The following is a 24,314-nucleotide window of genomic DNA, read 5'->3' as shown; positions in this document are numbered from 1 at the left end:
GAGGAGCCAGTGCACACCACCTGATCCTAAAGCTTTACTTTTTGTGCCCTGTCTCCTGCGGAGCCGCTATTCCCCATGGTCCTTTCAGGAACCCCAGCATCCACTACGGACTCCGAGAAATAGAATTATCGGTAAGTAAATTCTTATTATATACACACACACATACAGTGGTGAAAACAGCATCGGTGAGCCAGGATGCGGTTAAGATGCGAGTAGTCAGGGTCCCGGCAGTCAGAATCCTGACAGCCGTCATTCTTACCATAAGTATAGCGGGCGGGTTAGGGCCAAGACGAAGGGGAGGTTAGGTTAAGGTGCCACCCAGGGGGGCTAGGGGGTTTAGGGGTAGGCTGTGGGGAGAGGGGGAAGTTAGTGTTAGGCTGTGGAAGGGGTGATTAGGATTAGGCACTAAGGGGGAGGGTTACTGTTAGGCTGCGGGGAAGGGTGGGTTAGGTTTAGGCACTAAGGGGGAGGGTTAGTTTTAGGCTGCGGGAAAGAGGGGGTTGCGTTTAGGCACTAAGGGGGAGGGTTAGTTTTAGGCTGCGGGAAAGAGGGGGTTGCGTTTAGGCACTATGGGGGAGGGTTAGTTTTAGGCTTCGGGAAAGAGGGGGTTACGTTTAGGCACTAAGGGGGAGGGTTAGTGTTAGGCTGCGGGGAAGGGTGGGTTAGGTTTAGGAACCACCGGGGGGGGGGGGGGGGGGGGAGGCTAGCATTACGATGTGGGAAGGGAGGGTTAGGGGGTAGGGGAAAGGGGGGTACGTACTTCTCTTGCCCCTGTCAGGATTTCACAGATTGAATGCCAGTGGTGGTATAGTGGCCGCCGGTATCTCGTCCAGCAGTCATTCATACTGAACCCGCTGATCCCTATAGCAAACTCTGATATGAAGATTGCTGATACCGTACAGGGCTTGCTCAGGAGTGGCCCTGGTGGGTGACCTACCGGATCCCATCACCTGGGCCCTGTAGCAGCCTCACCATCTGCACCCCCAGTAGTTCTGCCTCTGGTAATACAATTAGGGGGGGTGTAAGCTGAATATCATATAGGGCCTGATTCTGAGTTGGATGCAGAGCCTATATTAATGCAGATGGTGGATGTTTTTCAACTGCGCAACTGTATAAGTCACTAAAAAGTCATGCAGCACATGTGTCCCACGCTGTGTGCACACAGAGGTGCAGTGCCACTGTGCAGGCGCCCACACTCTGACATGTACTGGAGATGTATTGGGCGTATCTGATTGGTCGCTGCTGGCGGTTGTTCACCTAAGGACGTGTTTGAGAGTGTTGCGTTTCCATGGTGCGTCCAATGGTTTTGGCTAAAGATGCACACAGTGGGATGATCGTGGCTGCAGCCACTCAAAGTGGGCGCCCCAGCTCTTGTTGTCAAAGTCGAAAAATATTGTAATGCATATGCCCTGTACTAACCCCATGCACATGCCCGCTGCTCGTGCACTCAGTCCGCCGTGCGTGCACATATCCGCAATTTGCGTAGGATCGCTCCGGCGATCATGCGCGTGATATGGGTATTTACGGCGGAGTTTGTGAGCGCGTAGAGGGTTATTAGAACATTACATATTTAACCCAAATAGTGCATTTTGTATCCATAGTTCCCCTACACCACATCAGCGAGTATCAATAGTTTAAACAGTTCCAGGACTAAGGGATTCGCCTTTGCATGATAGGAAGGGTCAGATAAAGGTTAGAAGGTGATGTCTAGTATCCAGCTGTAGGGTATTTTAAGGGTAACATTCCGGTGTTGGTTAGAGAAAGATCGCATGTTCCAGCGTATAGTTATGTGCAGAAGTAGAATATAGATATTAACTGTATTTACTGTATATTATGTATGCAGCGGGAATCACAAAGTGTATAACGTGCTCTACCTGGTGCAATGTGTATAATGTGCTTTACCTGGTGCAATGTGTATAATGTGCTCTGCCTGGTGCAATGTGTATAATGTGCTCTGCCTGGTGGAAATCGTATAATGTGCTCTGCCTGGTGCAATGTGTATAATGTGCTCTGCCTGGTGGAAAGTGTATAATGTGCTCTGCCTGGTGCAATGTGTATAATGTGCTCTGCCTGGTGGAAAGTGTATAATGTGCTTTACCTGGTGCAATGTGTATAATGTGCTCTGCCTGGTGCAATGTGTATAATGTGCTCTGCCTGGTGGAAAGTGTATAATGTGCTCTGCCTGGTGCAATGTGTATAATGTGCTCTGCCTGGTGGAAAGTGTATAATGTGCTTTACCTGGTGCAATGTGTATAATGTGCTCTGCCTGGTGCAATGTGTATAATGTGCTCTGCCTGGTGGAAAGTGTATAATGTGCTTTACCTGGTGCAATGTGTATAATGTGCTCTGCCTGGTGCAATGTGTATAATGTGCTTTACCTGGTGCAATGTGTATAATGTGCTCTGCCTGGTGCAATGTGTATAATGTGCTCTGCCTGGTGGAAAGTGTATAATGTGCTTTACCTGGTGCAATGTGTATAATGTGCTCTGCCTGGTGCAATGTGTATAATGTGCTTTACCTGGTGCAATGTGTATAATGTGCTCTGCCTGGTGCAATGTGTATAATGTGCTCTGCCTGGTGCAATGTGTATAATGTGCTCTGCCTGGTGGAAAGTGTATAATGTGCTTTACCTGGTGCAATGTGTATAATGAGCTCTGCCTGGTGCAATGTGTATAATGTGCTCTGCCTGGTGGAAAGTGTATAATGTGCTTTACCTGGTGCAATGTGTATAATGTGCTCTGCCTGGTGCAATGTGTATAATGTGCTCTGCCTGGTGGAAAGTGTATAATGTGCTTTACCTGGTGCAATGTGTATAATGTGCTCTGCCTGGTGCAATGTGTATAATGTGCTCTGCCTGGCGCAAAGTGTATACCATGCTCTACCAGGCGCAAAGTGTAGAACGTGCTCAATCTGGCGGAATATGTATAACGTGCTCTACCTGGCGCAGTGTGTATAGGAGGTTGTATCTGGTTTAATGTGTATAAGCATCACTACTGTGTGGTGTAATGTGAATTGGCACTATTATGTGGACACACCCCTTCCCCATGAAGCTACGCCTCTAAAATTTTGCACTTTACATACACGCCTATAGACAGGCCTTCTGAGCAGTAATCCCTCACACTTCACAGACTCCACCCCATCAACAGACCCCCACCCCTATTATGGCTGCTTCCATAAATTTCCCGGTCTGGTTTTCGATCCCAATCCGCCCCTGTTGGCACTCCAGCTTTTGTTGAACTACACATCCCAGTATGCCCTGCTACAGTTTTGCTATTTGGCTATGCTAAAGCTGTAGCAGGGCATGCTGGGATGTATAGTACAACAACAGCTGAAGTGCCAAAGGTTCTCCATTACTGATCTACGCTTATAGGTAAGAGTCTATAGCTGGTGATGTTTTACAGAGAAATCCAGGTAAGTGGCAGACAGCGATTTTGTTCCTTGAGTGTTTCATTTGTGTTAATGAGGTACATTTGCGTGGTAGGCGGCCAGACAGTATCTGTGGAATGGGATGAGATGTACTGCTCTCTGCATGCTGTGCGGAGAATTGTTTACATACAGTTCTGTGCCTTTGTTGCTCTCGGTCTAATACATAGCGAGAGATGGGAATGACCTCCGTGACATATACTCACAAGTAATCCAGCATTGGGAGGTCTTCAAAAGCTTCCGCTTCTATACAATTCAAGCTCATGAGACTTCGGATTTCTCTGCAATAGAAACAATAACAGCATGTGTGTTTTCTCCTCTGCAATGAGACGCTTTGTAGACCTGGCAATGATTCAGTGAACAGCGGAGATCACAACAAACCAGTAAGGCTGATTTTCTCCCAACAGCATTAAGTGGGCAGACATATAAGACACGCAGGTAGGTAGGTGACACCAGACAGACCTTCAGCCTTTACTGTGTCACCTGGTGTAAAGTGGACGTGCGGTGAGCTAAATGGCTCAGGAGGCATTGGCTAGCACCAGAGCCAGAGTTACACACAATAAATGAGCTAAAGGGTACATCTGGACATTATACACAGGTGCAGCAATATAAACTCCAGGAAATTTTGTGAGTATTGATCAGAGATGTGCTGAAAAGATACACAGGTGAGGCACTGCCTCACCTGCCATAGACTTTTTACTACAGAGTTTTGGCTATAAAAATGATTAGAATAATACAAAGAAGATATTTTAAACATATTCTTTGTTTTTTTTCATATACATTATACAGTAAAAACTCTGGCACAAACGTTAGTATGTCAGGAAAGGCTCTGCCTCACCTCACCGCACGTCACTGGTGTAAACACCAACTCTCTCCAGGGCTGCCTGGAGTCTAACATAAGTTCAGGGCCCAAATGCCTTACAGGACTGGTGCTGCAGGCCAGGTGTGTAAGATATATTTGAGTGCACTCTGAAAGTCCAATAAGCGCGATAAATATCTGAACCTGTCAACTCTTTTCTGAATTAAGACTTAGGGGTAGATTTACTAAGGTTTCTAAAAATGAAAAGTTAAGGTGTTGCCCATAGCAACAAATCAGGATGCTATCTTTTCCCTGTGGCATTCTAGACAATGATTAGACTAAATTTGATTGGTTCCTATAGGCAACCACCATTTGTGTGTTTTAGAAGCTTTAATAAATCTACCCTTTTACAATATTTGGGTGCCAGGAACTATGTATTTCACCTTAACGTGGTCCTGACACATAAACTACAGACAGACATTTTCTGGGCTGAATCAGTGGTCATGTGAATCCAACGTATCAGTTCACAAAGATCCAGTGACATCACTGAGAGTGCAGCCTATCCAGTCACTAGGAGCCAGTGACATCACTGAGAATGCAGCCTATCCAGTCAATAGGAGCCAGTGACATCACAGAGAGTGCAACCTATCCAGTCACTAACCACCAGTGACATCACTGAGAATGCAACCTATCAAGTCACTAGGAGACAGTGATATCACTGAGAGTGCAGCTTATTCATTCACTAGGCACCAGTGACATCACTGAGAGTGCAGCCTATCTATTCACTAGGCACCAGTGACATCACTGAGAGTGCAGCCTATCCAGTCGCTAGGAGCCAGTGACATCACTGAGAGTGCAGTCTATACAGTCAGAAGGAGCCAGTTACATCACTGAGAGTGCAAGCTATCCTGTCACTAGGAGTCAGTGACATCACTGAGAGCGCAGCCTATCCAGTCACTAGACACTAGTGATATCACTGAGAGTGCAGCCTATCCAGTCACTAGGAGTCAGTGACGTCACTGAGAGTGCAGCCTATCCAGTCACTAGACACCAGTGATATCACTGAGAGTGCAGCCTATCCAGTCACTAGGAGTCAGTGACGTCACTGAGAGTGCCGCCTATCCAGTCACTAGACACCAGTGATATCACTGAGAGTGCAGCCTATCCAGTCACTAGGAGTCAGTGACGTCACTGAGAGTGCAACCTATCCAGTCACTAGGAGTCAGTGACATCACCGAGAGTGCAGCCTATCCAGCCACCAGAACCCAGAGACACCACTTTTATGCTCTGGTTCCTAGTGAATTGATAGGATGAATATTGGTTCAGGTGACAAATGCTGTATTCTGTAGAGGTGATGGGGCATTTATATAGCTTCTCCAAATATGTGCTTGCTTAAATCTCCCCTACCATAGAACTCCCCTTATTATAGATTCGCAAACACAGGGTTAATCAAGGAGCTAACCGCCACCATGCGCCGCACATAACCTGCTCCATATGTGCGCAGTATCTTTATCTACTATAATTCCTATCAGTATGATGTCACTGGGCGTAGCACAATACAGGATTTGGCTGACCCTCAGCTCCAACTGAAAGTGACAGCAGGTTTAGGGCTGGACGCAAAACATCTTGGGATGAGCGTAAGTCTATGTCTGGAGATGTGTCTCAGCTTTCGCCAAGTCCGGCGCTCGTATGATATGTCATGTCTATCAGGGAGAGGGTCCCCGAGTTCTGGAGATGGACATGCTAACATTCAGCAGCGTACGTCTGTAACACCGCAGTCTGTTTACCTATTTCATTTTTATCTCCGCAGACCAATCAATGTTCAGACGTCACATTGGTTACATCCTTTCCACAGACCATCTGCACTATGCAGTTCCATCACATGGGAATAAGGGCAGGGCAATATTTAGAGAAATGTCAATTTGTTACATTATAAATAACAATTCCAAAGCCAGATTTTTCGCTCCTGCGCATACACGAAAACTCCAGAAAGCCGCTGCGGCGCATAAGTTTCCCTGACTCTACGCAGAGAGCTCTTGTTATAAAGCTGGCGTCACACAACCACGGGCGTTTCTGGGCTGTGGAGTGTTCACGAAATAAGGACCTTTCATCGCCGTGTTACGGCAACGTCAGTGAGCGCATCTCCGTTCCCAAATGCAGGGCCACAGCCACAGAGGCCACGTGTAACGTAATCTCAGAAGGAAACACTGAGCAGGCCACAGGATGCCGTAAGTGTCGATGGTGGATTGTTCCACTGAATCACTAGAGGGCGTCTCAGCATTTGCACTCTCCCTGTTACACTGATGTACAAAAGGAAGGCTGACATTAGCATGTTATCGCTCCAGCGGCTCCGACAGCAGCCAATGTTGCGCACACGGTAGCGTCCACTTGTGAATGAGGCCCTAAGAGTAGATAGGGAGATGTACATCCAATATACAGAAGCTGAACTGTACTGTGAAGGTGGCGATAAATAAGTACAATTACTGGGACAAATGTCTGCGGGGGGGATTCAGAACTGATTGCTGCTGTGCGTTTTCACACAGCGGGCGATCAGCAATAGACTGCGCATGCGTATGCACTGCAATGTGCACGTGCGTTGGCAAACAGGCATCACCGGACGGCGACAGGATGATGCAAACATTTCGGTCACACGGGCGTTCGCAAAGTGATTGAAAGGAAGAGGCCGTTTGGGGGGTGGTAACTGGCAGTTTCCTGGGAATGTCAAGTAAAACGCAGGCGTTCCTAATCTTAGTCGAGGGGGGGGGGGGGGGGGGGGTGACATCAGCTTCGGCCCCGATCATCACACTGCAGTAGTTAGTCCTGGGCTGCGCACACACTACACGGACTGGAAAAATCATTCACTGGTGAGTGAGGTGCGAACGGATTTGCAGCTGTCCGCTGACTGAGGTTTTTTTTCTGCAGCTCGGCGTACACATACGATCGCACACTTGCACCGCGAATATACACTCCCCCTGCAGGCGCCGACTATCTGATCGCAGGGCAACAAATTTAGCAGCCCAGCGATCAAGTCTGAATCCCCTCCTACATCTGGGGCTGTGCCTGCAAAGTGAGAATGGGGGTAATTCAGACCTGAGCGCAGCAGCAAATTTGTTAGCAGTTGGGCAAATCTTGTGCACTGCAGGTGGGGCAGATGTAACATGTGCAGAGAGAGTTAGATTTGGGTGGTTTTATTGTTTCTGTGCAGGGTAAATACTGGCTGCTTTATTTTTACACTGCAATTTAGATTTCAGTTTGAACACACCCCACCCAAGTCTAACTCTCTCTGCACATGTTACATCTGCCCCACCTGCAGTGCACATGGTTTTGCCCAACTGCTAACAAATTTGCTGCTGCGATCAGATCTGAATTACGCCCAGTGTTTGGTAACTATACACTGCCAATCATGTTGCTAAACACAAGGACGCAGAAGACAGACGGAGGCAGACCCATTCTGATGTGATGGCTGTGTTCTAGGATGCAACATCGGATCACTGCGATACCATCGGGCGGCTTGCACCACCCATGGGGACGCACAAACAGCCCATCGCAGATCCTCGTGAGAGAGCAGGAAATGTCTGTCCAACAACGGACATTTTGGAGAAACAGAGGCCGTCACCACCCCCTCCCCAACCCCAAACAGCATCAGATTGTCAATCACTGACACTCCGTTGCCAGACTACATGCTACGTCGGAGGACCAGATCGCACCCGCGCAGAATGAGTCCTGCACGTACGCAAATTGCTGTTAATCGGTACTCTGCGAATCCCGTCGCCCATCCAACCATATCTAAATAACCCCCAATATTAGATTATTGCACAGATGCAAAATGTAAGACCATGTTTCTGGGAAGTAATGGGGGTAGAGTTGAGCTGGTACCACCACCTCCTCACCATGACGTGAGTCATGAGGCACACTGGAAGCAGTTCTCTTTGCGCTACAAGCGAGGCTACGTACAGAGAAGCAGATAATATGATTTATAACCGCACACAATACCCATGACTCATAGCGGAGTGTTTTTTTGCAATTGCACATGTGCGAAAATATGAACATACTCGTACGCCACGTTACACAGAGTGGTCATACGGAGGCACAATAGTGATCCAGATGGGCAGTCTAAGGAAAGTGATGGGCGTTCCTGGGAGGTGGTTGGTAGTGCACGCAACAATGGTCCGTTCAGTGGGCGTGGTATGGGACTGTTGTGGGGCTGTCAGTGAAAGTGGTTGCGTTCCCACATGCACAGCCGCAGGCGGAGAAGGCCATAGAGCTGATGCAATTTTCCATGATGCCACCAATGATGGCGTCTTAAGGACGCACCAATCGGCAGGCACTGAGCCTATGAGTGGTGTGTATCAGATGTAACCTGCGGAGCTTACACTCATGTGTCCGGCAGGCACTGAGCCTATGAGCAGTGTGTATCAGATGTAACCTACGGAGCTTACACTCATGTGTCAAGAGTAGCTCCCTGCCAGCGCAGCTTTAGCGTGCTGGCTGGGAGCTACTCATCGCTCCCCGGCCCGCAGCGGCTGCGTGTGACGTCACGCAGCCGCTGCGGCCCGTCCCCCGTTCAGTCCAGCCATGCCTGCGTTGGCCGGACCACTCCCACGAAACGGCGGGCAAACGCCGCCGTTCAGCCCCCTCCCGCCCAGCGACCGCCTCTGCCTGTCAATCAGGCAGAGGCGATCGCATCCCTGCTACGGCCTTCGGCCTTCTGGCACGCGCCGGCGCACTATGGCATCGGCACATGCGCAGTAGAGACCCATTCACTCGGCTGCGACGAACAGCAGCGAGCGAACGGGTCAGAATGACCCCCTATGAGCAGTGTGTATCAGATGTAACCTGCGGAGCTTACACTCGTGTCTGGGCAGACGGGCTCTACTTAGAGTGGCCTTCTCTATACAGAACAATCCTCACTCACTGACAGATTTTCCTCAGGCCCTTCCAAGCTGGAAGCTGAGCCGTGTGAGGAACTTCTGGTTTTCTATAATTGCCCCACAGGCCGCCAGGTTAGTGCCTGATAAACATAACCCCTCGGCCGCAGATTTATTTTCATCGTCTTCTCTTACACAAAGTTTTCCCAGCCCAGCAGCTTGGAATAACAGAGTCTGGCAATTACAGTAAGTAAAACACTCAGAGTGCACTGATCCTCTACCCTGCGGAGATGCCTGTGTGCTAACAGCTGTGGGGCCCAGTTATCACTGCTTACACATTCAATGCAGTTTTGGTACGATATTAGCGCCCAGGGCGATTCTTTTGGGTGTCTGTATTAACCTGCAGGGACAGGGGAGGTCTATTCATGAACTAGTGTAAAGCCCTGTTTAACCCTTTATGACCCATTGCATGTTTCCGGTGTATCCCAGTGATGATGCTGGTAAAGTAGACGAATTAGCCCTAAGTAACCCCCAAAAATGATGGTTTGGTCATTTATACCCAATGTTCAACCTATTGGACGATTCGCTAGGGTTGTAGCTCATATACCACAACAATGCGGTTCGTTCTAATTTGATATATTGATACTGTTACAACTCCGATTACTGTTCGCATTTTGCCGAAATTCGATAAATTACGTCGTTTCAGTGAGACACTCACCTCGTGGCGGTCTTTCTGGGCGAAGCCATCTTTCAAACTCGCAGTGACCGTTACAAGATGATGCTGCCGTCTGCCAGAAAGTTATCCCACTATTGTCGTACATTTAAATGGACACTGGGATTTGAACGGCAACCGTCATTCCAATACAGTCTACGCAATAAAGGTTTTTATAATGTCCATTTAAATGGACAAGAGGCCACAAAGGGTTAATTGAAAACAGGGCTTTTTACTGCTTTGTTGCATTCATGAAGCGGGTTACCGTGGAGAAATTCCTGACTTCTTCAGCGGTGCACCGGCTCCATGTCTGGATCCCGCTTTCCGTTTCAATTCGCAAAAACAAAATTCGCCATTTCTGGAAGTAAGTTCTTAAATTCCCATCCATGGCTGGCTCACCCTGTCGTTGTCGTTCCCCCGCCCTCTTGGTCACCTCTCTGCGGATTGCCTGTTGCCCGTTGCCGGCTCCACCCCCAACTGCCGCCATTCTGTTCTGCACATCTCTGCTGCCCTCGGCTCACTCTCATCACCCCCCTCATTACCCCGTCTCTGCAGTTTAACTCTACCTTCACTATAACCACAACAGCATAAACAGCCAGCCAAAGCTAACATCCCCATACTTCCCCATCCAATGCTACTCCTGCGTAGTCCTCCAATCCCAGCGCAGAGCATTATCACTCCTGAGCAATTATACACATTGGGGGTCATTCCGAGTTGATCGCTCGCTAGCAGTTTTTAGCAGCCGTGCAAACGCTATGCCGCCACCCACTGGGAGTGTATTTTAGCTTAGCAGAAGTGCGAACGAAAGGATCGCAGAGCGGCTACAAAGTTTTTTTGCGCAGTTTCAGAGTAGTTCAAAACCTACTCAGCGCTTGCGATCACTTCAGACTGTTCAGTTCCTGTTTTGACGTCACAAACCCGACCAGCGTTCGCCCAGCCATGCCTGCGTTTTTTCTGGCATGCCTGCGTTTTTCCAAACACTCCCTGAAAACGGTCAGTTGCCGCCCAGAAATGCCCACTTCCTGTCAATCACTCTGCGGCCAGCAGTGCAACTGAAATGCTTCGCTAGACCCTATGCAAAACGGCATCGTTCGTTGTGCTCGTACGACGCGCGCGCGCATTGCGGCGCATACGCATGCGCAGAAATGCAGTTTTTTTAGCCTGATCGCTGCGCTGCGAACAAATGCAGCTAGCGATCAACTCGGAATGACCCCCTTTAACTCGAAGCAGCTGTCACCAAGAGCAACTGACAGATGCCCTGTAATAGCAGGAAATGTGTGAGCAATTTGTCTAAAGATCAGCTCAATCCCAGTGCATTATCAATACAGGTTACCGCACAAATTCATTATTCCCAGATGTGTCATACTGGTGCATAAGCACCGGCTGTGGGGTTTTTCAGACCAGTGATTTCAACGTGTCCGTTCCCTATTGCTCCGGCATACATTGTTCTCTCAGCACATCAAGGGCCCAGTTTTGAGTTGGACAGAAGTCCATTTCCTCCATATAAGACATGGCACCTGAATTTTGCATTGTGCGGGTGTGGTGGTCATATATATAATATCCCTTTTCCACCAAAACCCGGGTTAGACCCCGTTTACACTGCACGTTCGACGCAATCGCAGAGACATGGAGATGCCAATTAAAAACACCCTCATTGATATGCATCCAAGTTTGTCTGATGTTGAAGTTAAGCCTTGCAGGATAGGTATCTTTGGGGCCAATTTATCATTAATCACATATTCAGTGTGCTCGCGATCTGGGCGCGATGACTTCCAATGAATTTATCAGCATGCACCGGCAGGTCTATGCGATGTGCTGGAAGTGAATACATAGGATTTACCGGCAGACAGGGTGTCGGCTGTTGGAATCCCGGCAGCGAGTCCCCTTGCAGGGCTTTTCTGTGCTCGCCACAGGACATATTCCCACTCGGTTGGTGCCGTGGACCCACCAACTGAGTTGTAAAACCCGGTGCGTATCGTGAGTCCGGCAGGATTTCACTGGCAGTCGGGATTCCAGCGTCAGTCTCCTGTACGCCAGGATCCCGACAGCCGGTATATTAACTGCATCCCACTGGAAGTGCTGTCAGGGCTTTTGCGCATGCGCTGTCCCGCTGTCCACACATGCACAGCGGTCATTTCCAGCAGAGGGTCCGGGGGGAACCCTCCGGAACGATATCTGGGATGTGTAGCCTACAATTAGAATCCATAGAGCCATAGATTGTAAGTTTGCGAGCAGGGCCTTCCTGCCTCTATGACTGTTTGTAATTATCCAGTTTTGTTGTATCATTGTGTCCAGTTGTAAAGTGCAACGGAATTTGCTGCGCTATATAAGAAACTGTTAATAAATAATAAACTGGCTGTTAGGACCAATCTCTAAACCGGGCAGCATCGCATCCCCTATAGAAACCTAAACCTGCTGGCGGGAATGGAGGGATCGCAGCAGGTATTGGAGATACATGCTACAGTCCCTCTGTCAAATATACAGGAGATACTTAATATTTGTGATTAACCACAGAACACGGATGATTTCGGGGCTTAATATTTGTGGTTAACCACAGAAAACGGGTGATTTTGGGGATTAATATTTGTGGTTAACCACAGAAAATAAGTGATTTCGGGGATTAATATTTGTGGTTAACCACAGAAAATGGGTGATTTCAGGGATTAATATTTGTGGTTAACCACAGAACACGGATTATTTCTGGGATTAAGATTTGTGGTTAACCACAGAACACGGAGGATTTCGGGGATTAATATTTGTGGTTAACCACAGAAAATGGGTGATTTCGGGAATTAATATTTGTGGTTAACCACAGAAAATTGGTGATTTCGGGGATTAAGCCGCAAATATACAATGATAAATGGGCCGCTTTGTCTGTCCCATAGTCCTGGGGCAAGTTTCCGAGCGGACGACGATGACTGCTGCATTTTTACACTGGATCTATAAATACTTTTAATGGAGATGTCTATTCCTCCACATAGATGAGAAAATGATAAAACGTCTTTATATTTGGAGGGAACCAATAATTGTACTGTGCATGCGTCTCAGACGTGCATAAACTGAATATATACTGTACAACATGTACTGTATGTGTGACGTTGTTATGTGAAGTTCCACTGAGAGGCGCCTTTTAAATGCAATCACTTCTTCTGCTCCACTATGACTAAACTGAAAGAGCATTTGTCTGGGTTTATGGGCACTGGCATCCGGGAACTGAAGCTCACAATGCCCCGTCTCCCACACAAGAGCCCTTGAGAAGCTCGTGTTTGTAGCGCTCAACAACAGGACGTCTCCTGGATAAACAAATGAGGGTTGTTTAATTGAGAATGAAGAACCAGATGGGGAGGCTGCTGCGTGATCTGAACATATTTGTCTCAGGTGCTTCTTCCTGTACATCCATTATTCCCTTCCTGACCTATATTCCTGTACATTGTCCGTCAGGCAGACAAAATACAAGTTCGTGACGCTACAGCCAATTACAGATACGAAATTATTAATGAGAAACAGTCACAGCTTTCAAAAAAGTCTATTTTATCCGAGATGCAATGTTCTGCTCATGTTTTTCCCAGTGTCTTGATAATCTGCGGCAGTGCGGTAACTAGACATTTTAGCGCTGTGTGCAGAAAACGGCATTGGCGCCCCCCCTGCGTAAAATAGGGGCAGTGCGTGCCGTAGGCGCGCGCAAAAATATAGGGGCGTGGCTTGATGGGGAAGGGGTGTGGCCACAAAATAATACCAATTCATATTACGGTGCACAGTAGTCTCCATTATTCAAATTACGCCGCACAGTAGCGCCACTACACCAGGTAGAGCCCCTTTTACACACTACGGTGGACAGATTCCCCTTTTTACACATTACGGCAGACAGCGTCCCCTTTTTTACACATTACAGTAGACAGCGTCCCCTTTTTACACATTAGGCAGGCAGAGTCCCCTTTTTTACCCATTAGACAGGCAAAGTCCCCCTTTTTAGTCCCCATTTTTACAGATTAGGCAGACACAGTCCCCCTTTTTACACATTAGGCAGGCACAGTCCCCCTTTTTACACATTAGGCAGGCACAGTCCCCCTTTTTACACATTAGGCAGGCAAAGTCCCCCTCTTTGCGCATTAGACAGGCAAAGTGGCCTTTTTACCCATTAGACAGGCAAAGTCCCCCTTTTTACACATTAGGCAGGTAGAGTCCTGCTTTTTACACATTAGGCAGGCACAGTCCCCCTTTTTACACATTAGGCAGGCACAGCCCCCCTTTTTACGCATTAGACAGGCAAAGTTCCCCTTTTCACCCATTAGACAGGCAAAGTCCCCTTTTTTACTTAATAGGCAGGCACAATCCCCCTTTTTACACATTAGGCAGGGACAGTCCCCCTTTTTACACATTAGGCAGGGACAGTCCCCCTTTTTGCACATTAGGCAGGTTTAAGCATTATGGTATATGCATTTCAGTGTTGCCCAAGGACAACCCAGGAGAACAAAGGACAACACAAATACAGTAAATTAATTAGTTAACAGCATCAAAAGCACTGTTGCCAGTGTAATTTAAGCAAAAGTACCGTAATACTTGAACTTCAAGCATCCTGTTTACCGCTTCAGTAAGCCTCAAGGAAACACTTTATCAGCAAGCCACAAGGATAAAACAAATAGACTAAAAAATCCACAAAGGAGACTACCATGAGATACAATAATGAATGCACATTACAACAAAATGGACAACCAGCTCCAATGTTTTTACTCGCCCTGACTGCCTGTCCCTATGTGCGCTAGCGGTAAAAGCATAGTTGCCTACCCTCCCTCATTCTGCAGGAGACTCCCTGAAATAGTAGCAATCTCCCTCACTCCCTCAATAGTCCAGCAATCTCCCTGATTACACCTTATCCCCATTATGTAGCTATTACATTCTTGGGGGGGAAAAAAGAAATCAGAGATAAATACATTCAAATTGAATCATCAGTGCCCTGCATCAGTGCCCTGCATTGGTTATAAGGCACCATGATCCCTATGGCTACATACATTTTAAATAAAGTTTCTTGTGGCCACTTACAGTATATGGAACCTCCTTGTAAAACACAATACACAAACAAATCCTGCAAAATATCAGTGTCTTTTCTTCAACAAGTAGCTCTTACTAACTTTGGGGCTTATTTACATTTGGATGTAAGTCATTTTCATAGCACGCATCTCCGATGTAGCAGTACGCACCCGCGCTGTTAGTTGTTACTTTCACAATCTCCCTGAAATGCTTTTTCAAAAGTAGGCAAGTGTGGGTAAAAGTCAGTTTTTCGCTCGACAATGGGTTGTCATGGCTAATAGCTTACCCCCCTTTGTGCTTCAGATGGATGAAACAAAGGTGTAGAGCAGGCTTTTTCAACCAGTGTGCCGTGGCACACTAGTGTGCCGCGACCAGTTGCAAGGTGTGCCGCGGAGCCAGAGCAGCTTCCTGCACCTTCAGAGTGAACTGTTGGCCCGGGCTCTTCTTAGAGGATCAGTCGTGCTCCAGGCGTGACATATATGCCTTGAAGACGCGGCGGTGTGATATCATAGGTCACGCCGCCACGTCTCACCACCCAGCCAGCTCACCCCCCTGCATACACATCTTCCAGTTCCTGCCTTCATACACAGCTTTCCTTGCCCACCGACTTCCACACCTGCCCGACCGCCTGCTGCTCAGTATTCACAGCACTCCACTATGAACAATCCCCGCCACTGAGGGACAGGGAGGAGGACAGCTGACCAGTAGGGGCTAATATTTTTTGTTATTTTTTTTCTCCTGTGGGGAACAATAGGATTCATGTGGCGAGAATAAGGTTTTATGGATTTATGGGGGGAAACAATGTGAATAATTCATGTGGGGAGCAAAAGGATTTATGTGGGGAGCAATGTTATTGTTTTTTCTGTGTAGGCAAATGGATTTTTTTTTACTATGAGGGCCAATGTGTGTTTTTTTGTTTTTTTTCTGTGGGGAACTGATGGTGTGCCTTGGCAATTTTAAAATATTGTTCGGTGTGCCGCAAGTTAAAAAAGGTTGAAAATCACTGGTGTAGAGCAACGGTGGGTGTCACATTAGTGTTAATTAATAACTACTTTTAAACAGAAGGACTGTACGCCTGGTACACAGAGCATCGTCAGTTTGGACTGCTTTGCTGCCTCATGCTCTAATGGAGTAATCATGTAACGGAGAATGCTTGAACAGGACTGGGTATGCAGGAAAGCAATCAAACACCACAGTTCCAGTCAACTGAAGAAGCAACGCTTTCTTACAGCGCTATAGTCACATAGTTAGATTATGCAGATATACAGTAATCAGCAGTTTTGGTTTTACATGTATACAGTGCTGTTTTATAGTAGGTAACAAGAGTGACAGATCTGTGAGGGTGATTTTTTTTTTCAAAATCATAAGATATATCCCAGCAGTGATTTATTGTAGCATCATGCATTAATGTTTGTTTGGGGGGAATTTAATTGCAAGTGAAGCGCCGTGATGCCCGTTAGGGTGCATCAAACGCCCCATGAATTTCTAAAAGTAAGAAAAATGATTTGTCCCCATGCTACATTTTTTAGAATTGTTAAGGATATATTGCATACAAATTTTGAAGAATCTGAGATGATATTTATGTGTCCCACCATGCCCCTGAAGATTAAAGATTTCTATTTATTTCTATTTTTCTATTTATTTTATTTCTATTTATTTCTATAAATTTCTATTTATTTTATCTGAAAAAGAAATCATGATTTGATGAATGATTTGTGATTTGGATGGGAACAGCCACGATAGGCCCATGAGGCTTCACGCTGTTCCCTTTCTTTGTTATGTTCTTATGTTCTTAAATCAATGTAAGACACGCATTCATGGCACACATACAAACGTTGGCTTCGCTTTGCTAAAGTTAGTTGTTTTGTATAATACAATACACGTGCTTTAGTACCAAGATACAGACAATTTCTGGGTGTGGACGTGGACATGGACCACCTAAGTCAAATCGTACATCAAAAAAAATTTGCACAGTTTCTATGCTAAAAAGGTAAATTTTAAGAATAGGGACAGCAAGCATTCCGAATGTCGGGGCGTTTGATGCACCCTAATGCCCGTCTGCGCACATATAGGCCTATTACAGTAGTGACAGCTTTTCACCTTTTCCCTCATGCATTCAAATTCCTCCCTTTTGTTTTTGTGCTTGTATGTATGTTATTTCTTTTCATGATCATTTTACACAATGTTTGCGTTTGAAAGTGAAGTCAGATTTGCTAAACTTACACCTTAAGTAATTCTTCCCCAGCCTGCTCGAGAGTCCTACTCTCCTCCAGTCCTCCCCCCGACTAGCAGCTCCTTGCGGCTAGCGCGGCGCTGGTCGGGGCGCAGGGCAGTGTAGGAGATTGAGTAAGCCGGGACTGGGAGAGACGTCTGACGTCGTCACGTCTCTCCCGAGTACCGGGGAAAGGGGGCTGGGGGGGTCGCGCGATCCGGCATCCAGGGCTGACAGGCTGGCAATGTCAGAGGAGGCAGAGCCGCAGAGACATCATGTCCCGGGAGCTGGCGGCTGCAGAGGCGGCGGCGGAACTAGTGTGAGTAATAACTGCCTCAGATAGCGGCTGTACGGAGGGGTGTGCTGCTAGATGGTGCGCCCTCAGTGCATTTGCGCTGTGGGCAAGTCACCATCGGCACAACCCTAGTTACGGCCCTGATCTGCGGTATAATATATGCCTACTCAACTACAGTTTATGTGCTGTGTGTGTCTCTTTTATCCTGGGTCTGTGTGTCTCTTTTATCCTGGGTCTGCGTGTCTCTTTTATCCTGGGTCTGTGTGTCTCTGCTCTCCTGAGTCTGTGCGTCTCCCCTCTCCTGGGTCTGTGTGTCTCTGTCCCCCTGGGTCTGTGTGTCTCTGCTCTCCTGGGTCTGTGTGTCTCTATCCCCCTGGGTCTGTACAGTATGTCTCTGTTCCCCTGGTTCTGTGTGTCTCTGCTCCCCTGGTTCTGTGTGTCTCTGCTCTCCTGAGTCTGTGCGTCTCCCCTCTCCTGGGTCTGTGTGTCTCTGTTCCCCTGGGTCTGTACAGTGTACAGTATGTCTCTGTTCCCCTGGGTCTGTGTGTCTCTGTTCCCCTGGTTCTGTGTGTGTCTGCTCTCCTGGGTCTGTGTGTCTCTGTCCCCCTGGGTCTGTACAGTGTGTCTCTGCTCTCCTGGGTCTATGTGTCTCTGTTCCCCTGGTTCTGTGCGTCTCCGCTCTCCTGGGTCTGTGTGTCTCTGTCCCCCTGGTTCTGTGTGTCTCTGCTCTCCTGGGTCTGTGTGTCTCTGTTCCCCTGGTTCTGTGTGTCTCTGCTCTCCTGGGTCTGTGTGTCTCTGTCCCCCTGGGTCTGTACAGTATGTCTCTGTTCCCCTGGTTCTGTGTGTCTCTGCTCCCCTGGTTCTGTGTGTCTCTGCTCTCCTGAGTCTGTGCGTCTCCCCTCTCCTGGGTCTGTGTGTCTCTGTTCCCCTGGGTCTGTACAGTGTACAGTATGTCTCTGTTCCCCTGGGTCTGTGTGTCTCTGCTCTCCTGGGTCTGTGTGTCTCTGTCCCCCTGGGTCTGTACAGTGTGTCTCTGCTCTCCTGGGTCTATGTGTCTCTGTCCCCCTGGTTCTGTGTGTCTCTGCTCTCCTGGGTCTGTGTGTCTCTGTTCCCCTGGTTCTGTGTGTCTCTGCTCTCCTGGGTCTGTGTGTCTCTGTCCCCCTGGGTCTGTACAGTATGTATCTGTTCCCCTGGTTCTGTGTGTCTCTGCTCCCCTGGTTCTGTGTGTCTCTGCTCTCCTGAGTCTGTGCATCTCCCCTCTCCTGGGTCTGTGTGTCTCTGTTCCCCTGGGTCTGTACAGTGTACAGTATGTCTCTGTTCCCCTGGGTCTGTGTGTCTCTGTTCCCCTGGTTCTGTGTGTCTCTGCTCTCCTGGGTCTGTGTGTCTCTGTCCCCCTGGGTCTGTACAGTGTGTCTCTGCTCTCCTGGGTCTATGTGTCTCTGTTCCCCTGGTTCTGTGCGTCTCCGCTCTCCTGGGTCTGTGTGTCTCTGTTCCCCTGGTTCTGTGTGTCTCCACTCTCTGGGCTCTGTGTGTATCTGTTCCCCTGGGTCTGGGTGTCTCTGCTCTCCTGGTTCTGTGTGTATCTGTTCCCCTGGGTCTGGGTGTCTCTGCTCTCCTGGGTCTGTGTGTGTCTGTTCCCCTGGGTCTGTGTGTGTCTGTTCCCCTGGGTCTGTGTGTGTCTGTTCCCCTGGGTCTGTACAGTATGTCTCTGTTCCCCTGGTTCTGTGTGTCTCTGCTCTCCTGGGTCTGTGTGTCTCTGTCCCCCTGGGTCTGTACAGTGTGTCTCTGTTCCCCTGGTTCTGTGTGTCTCTGCTCTCCTGAGTCTGTGCGTCTCCGCTCTGCTGGGTCTGTGTGTCTCTGTTCCCCTGGTTCTGTGTGTCTCCGCTCTCTGGGCTCTGTGTGTATCTGTTCCCCTGGGTCTGTGTGTCTCTGCTCTCCTGGTTCTGTGTGTATCTATTCCCCTGGGTCTGGGTGTCTCTGCTCTCCTGGGTCTGTGTGTCTCTGCTCTCCTGGGTCTGTGTGTCTCTGCTCTCCTGGGTCTGTGTGTCTCTGCTCTCCTGGGTCTGTGTGTCTCTGCTCTCCTGGTTCTGTGTGTATCTATTCCCCTGGGTCTGGGTGTCTCTGCTCTCCTGGGTCTATGTGTCTCTGCTCTCCTGAGTCTGTGCGTCTCCGCTCTCCTGGGTCTGTGTATCTCTGTTCCCCTGGTTCTGTGTGTCTCCGCTCTCTGGGCTCTGTGTGTATCTATTCCCCTGGGTCTGGGTGTCTCTGCTCTCCTGGGTCTATGTGTCTCTGCTCTCCTGGGTCTGTGTGTCTCTGCTCTCCTGGGTCTGTGTGTCTCTGCTCTCCTGGCTCTGTGTGTCTCTGCTCCCCTAGGTCTGTGTACAGTATGTCTCTGTTCCCCTGGTTCTGTGTGTCTCTGTTCCCCTGGTTCCGTGTGTCTCTGTTCCCCTGGTTCCGTGTGTCTCTGCTCTCCTGAGTCTGTGCGTCTCCGCTCTCCTGGGTCTGTGTGTCTCTGTTCCCCTGGTTCCGTATGTCTCATAGATGTAGATGGCTGGTGAATATTGGAGATGATAGATATCTGCACTCTGGAGCAAGAGCATATATACCCTGAGAAGAATTTGCATAGCTTTATGTCTTGATTTCCACCTGCTGTGTGCATAGGACTGGTGGCATTTGTGGAAAAACAGACATTTGGTGAGGCTGAAGAGGAGGCATTGGACAGAGTAGAGGCGTTCCTAGCGCTTGGCACAGTAGGCACCGGAGTGCGCCTGGTTTTCAGGAGTGAGATTTCTGAGGTGAGATAAAGGAATGGAGGGTACAGTGCCACCCTGTGCCAACTCACAGCTGGCAAAGTCTCCATCTCATCCCACACTGGTAATGACACTACACATTTTCCATGCACAGTGCGCTGTCTGAATTGAAGAGTTCAAACTGAAAAACGAGCATCAACCTGCCTAATTGTGCATCAATACCATGTATGTGTACATTAAGGGTCAACTGCGTATTAGAACTATGGGGGTCATTCCAACCCGTTCGCACGCAGCGGTTCTTCGCTGCCGTGTGAGCGGGTCGGAACTGCTGCTGCGTGGCGCCCACATTGCGCACGCACGTCGTTGCGTCGCTGGGCAACGACGTCGGGACCGAAGAAAGCAATCTCAGGCCTGATCGCAAGGAGATTGACAGCGGGAAGGAGGATCGGGGCATCTACTCACCGTTTCCCGGGCGTGGTAAGGCGAACGCAGGCGTGTCCAGGCGTTTGGAGGGTGGATGTCTGATGTCACAGCCGGGACCTTCATCGCTGGATCCGTCGCACAGGGTAAGTAACTGCAGGGCTGGTCTTGTTCTGCACAAAACTTTTTTAGCATAGCAGGGCTGCACAAGCGGTCGCAGCCCTGCTATGCTAAAATACACTCCCCCATAGGCGGCGTCTAGTTGATCGCACGAGCAGCAAAAAGTTGCTACGTGCGATCAACTCGGAATGACCACCTATATACTGTAATAATGGCTGGGGAGATCAATCTACGATGGTGGTCAGAGGTGGGGTGGCGACAGGTAATGACACACAAATGCCACATTGTACAGCATGATGCGTCTCCGGCACAGATAGCACTACTTACATTTGGCTGATCACACGGAGTCCCTGAAAGGCTCCGGCTTCCAGCTTCTGAAGCTCCGTGTCTAGTGTTATAAATCTGTAGAGAACAGAAGAGTCGGAACATCACTATGTATATATATGGATATATGTAACTATACGTGAGATTCTATAAGTGCCACAATAACAGTCCATTATTGATTTTACTGACACAGTAAGATCTATACTAATGTGTAACATATTAACCTGACACGCATGAAATAAGACACATGGGGGCTCTGTAATTAGGCATGTCCTGTAGCCATGTGAATCTTGTCACACATGAAACTATGCAGCGGAATGGTCCAGCTGCAATCTCTGTACTTGTATGCTGCATGTAAGTAAAATGGGTGTGGTTCATCAAATCGACAGTGTCTAGGTCGACAATGTTTAGGTCGACCACTATAGGTCGACAGTCACTAGGTCGACATGGATGGAAGGTCGACAGGGTTTCTAGGTCGACATGTGCTAGGTCGACAGGTCTAAAGGTCGACATGAGGATTTTTTATTTTTTTTTGTCGTTTTCTTCGTAGAGTGACCGGGATCCCAAATTAGTGCACCGCTTCGCTCGCCATGCTTCGGGCATGGTGCCTTCGCTCCGCTACCGCTTCGCTCGGCACACTTTACCGTTCCAATCGTAGTCCACGTGGATCGTTAAGTATGAAAAAATTCAAAAAAAGGAAAAAAATGTGAAAAACTCATGTCGACCTTTAGACCTGTCGACCTAGCACATGTCGACCTAGAAACCCTGTCGACCTTCCATCCATGTCGACCTAATGACTGTCGACCTATAGTGGTCGACCTAAACATTGTCGACCTAGACACTGTCGATCTTCAGACCGGATCCCAAGTAAAATATAAAGTGCAGGAATACACGTAGTGTCGTTTCTTAAACCTAATTTTCTACACATTCTGCGGCTCCTATTTATCAACCTGATATAAGGAAAGTGGAGTATAACGTGGAGTTATGGGAGAATTATATCTATGTGATCTGTAAAATCTAAAATATTGACACTTGCAGACTCGGATATAGGGATATGTACTATTCCTTTCAGAGAGATAAAGTGGAAAGAAATGAAGTGCCAGCCAATCAGCTCCTAACTGTCATGTTACAGGCTGTGTTTGAAAAATGACAAGAACAGACGGGCTGGTACTTTGGGGTCTATAGTACTAAAGCCTTGGAGAGACAAAAAGTACCAACCAATCAGCTCCTGTCATTTTTAAAACCCAGCCTGTATTATGACTGGAGCTGATTGGCTGGTACTTTATCTCCATTCACTTTATCTCTCTATAAGGCTTAGTACATAGACCCATTTATCTCTTTCCACTTTATCACTCTCAAAGTCTTAGTGCATCTGCGCCGCTATCTGCATACGTGTGCGCGCACTGTACCGGTCAGCGCAACATGGTACTCGCATTGCATCATACACTGCTCCCATATGCTATATATAGGGGATCCGGTCTGAAGATCAACAGTGTCTAGGTCGACAATGTTTAGGTCGACCACTATAGGTCGACAGTCACTAGGTCGACATGGATGGAAGGTCGACATGGTTTCTAGGTCGACATGTGCTAGGTCGACAGGTCTAAAGGTCGACATGAGTTTTTCACTTATTATTTTTTTGGGGGGATTTTTTCATACTTAACGATCCACGTGGACTACGATTGGAATGGTAAAGTGTGCCGAGCGAAGCGGTAGCGGAGCGAAGGCACCATGCCCGAAGCATGGCGAGCCATGCGAGGGGACGCGGTGCACTAATTTGGGATCCCGGTCACTCTACGAAGAAAACGACACAAAAAAAAAAAAAATCCTCATGTCGACCTTTAGACCTGTCGACCTAGCACATGTCGACCTAGAAACCCTGTCGACCTTCCATCCATGTCGACCTAGTGACTGTCGACCTATAGTGGTCGACCTAAACATTGTTGACCTAGACACTGTCGATAAAACGAACCACACCCATATATAGGTATGCAGCAAAAATAAAAAAGACTCCCAGTTTCTACCAGCGGTCAAAACAGGACGGCCAATCAGAAGCGGGTATACATTACAGCTTGTGTCATAATGACCTGCGCTGCCTGCAAAAGACATCTGGGGATACATCCAAGACTAATTCGGTTACATTCCCAGCAGCAGTCGGATGGCGGTAATTAGGTCGACATGCATTAGGCCGACATAATCACTAGGTCGACATGGAAAAAGGTTGATGTGAGTTTTCACAATTTATTTATTTATTTTTTCATTTTTTGACCTTTTTCATACTTAACGATCCACGTGGACTACGATCGGGAACAGTAACCTTTGCTGAGCGCAGCGGGGCACCGCGCCCAAAGTTCGCGAGCCATGCGAGAGGTCACAGTGCACTAATCGGGGTTCCACGTCACTTTTCGAAGAAAACAACAACAAAAGTAAAAAAATTCATGTCGACCCTTTTCCATGTTGATCTAGCAGATGTTGACCTAATGTCCAGGTCGACCTAGTGATCATGTCGACCAGGCGTGGTCGACCCAATGTATGTTGACCTAACGAACCACACCCGCAGCAGCCACACAACACGTACATGTGCGTGTCCTTACTGCTCCTCAGAGCCACCTCTGTACCCAAAAACCCAAGGTACGTGCAAATCAGAACGCAAGCTCCGTCTACTAGACAGGCAGAGTATTAAACCACAGAAATGTACCTACATGCAACTCCGAATGAGGCCCTAGAGTCAGGTCCAAATCTAGCTGAAGGGTACATACACATCCGCACCTAGACTGATACTGGCTGCATTTCCATGTAGCCCACAAACACCAGTCAGCTTAATGTAAGAAGCTACAGCTAGGACGCACCCCCCTATCTATTCGGAGGGCCTGATTCAGCAGTGGACACGGAGGCGTCTGCAGCTACATCTATTGGCAGTCACCTGTATACAACTTTATGCAAATGCTGATGCAACATGGTGCTACGGTGGCACGATGGCGGACGAGCAAGCCGCAGCCACAGGGGAGAGATCCTTCAGATCCATCTTGTGGTCTGTAGCCCATAGGCTACTATAGTCTAGGGCCGGATTAAGCCTTGAGGGTGCCCGGGGCACTTAAGACAGGGGGGCCCCGATGGAAGGTCGGGGTGTATATTAGATTGTGCAAACCTCCCAACATGTCCCATTCCAGAAGGGACAAAATGCTCTCTACCAGGACTTCCCACTTAATATATGATTGGCGTCACCTGTGTTGAACTATTTATTTGATAAGAATGGTATTTCAACACAGGAGATTGCAATCATAAATTAAGAGAGAAGTCCAGGTAGAGAGCATTTTGTCCCTCCTGGAATGGGTCATGGTGGGAGGTATGGATTGTGTATAT

General features: G+C 48.2%; 1 protein-coding gene across 1 annotated transcript in view; it reads right to left on the bottom strand.

Moving 5' to 3' along the window:
- The window catches only part of TSHR (thyroid stimulating hormone receptor), a 162,685-nt gene that overhangs the window by 48,117 nt on the left and 90,254 nt on the right, over window positions 1-24,314 (bottom strand). The window contains 2 exon segments of the mRNA XM_063948223.1: window positions 3,630-3,704; window positions 20,955-21,029. Of these exon segments, the coding sequence (XP_063804293.1) occupies window positions 3,630-3,704; window positions 20,955-21,029 (150 nt within the window).

Source organism: Pseudophryne corroboree, chromosome 12 (assembly GCF_028390025.1).
Source record: "Pseudophryne corroboree isolate aPseCor3 chromosome 12, aPseCor3.hap2, whole genome shotgun sequence".
Taxonomy (NCBI): domain Eukaryota; kingdom Metazoa; phylum Chordata; class Amphibia; order Anura; family Myobatrachidae; genus Pseudophryne; species Pseudophryne corroboree.
The sequence above is the reverse complement of the archived record's forward strand: the minus strand, read 5'-3'. Positions and strand labels throughout refer to the sequence as shown.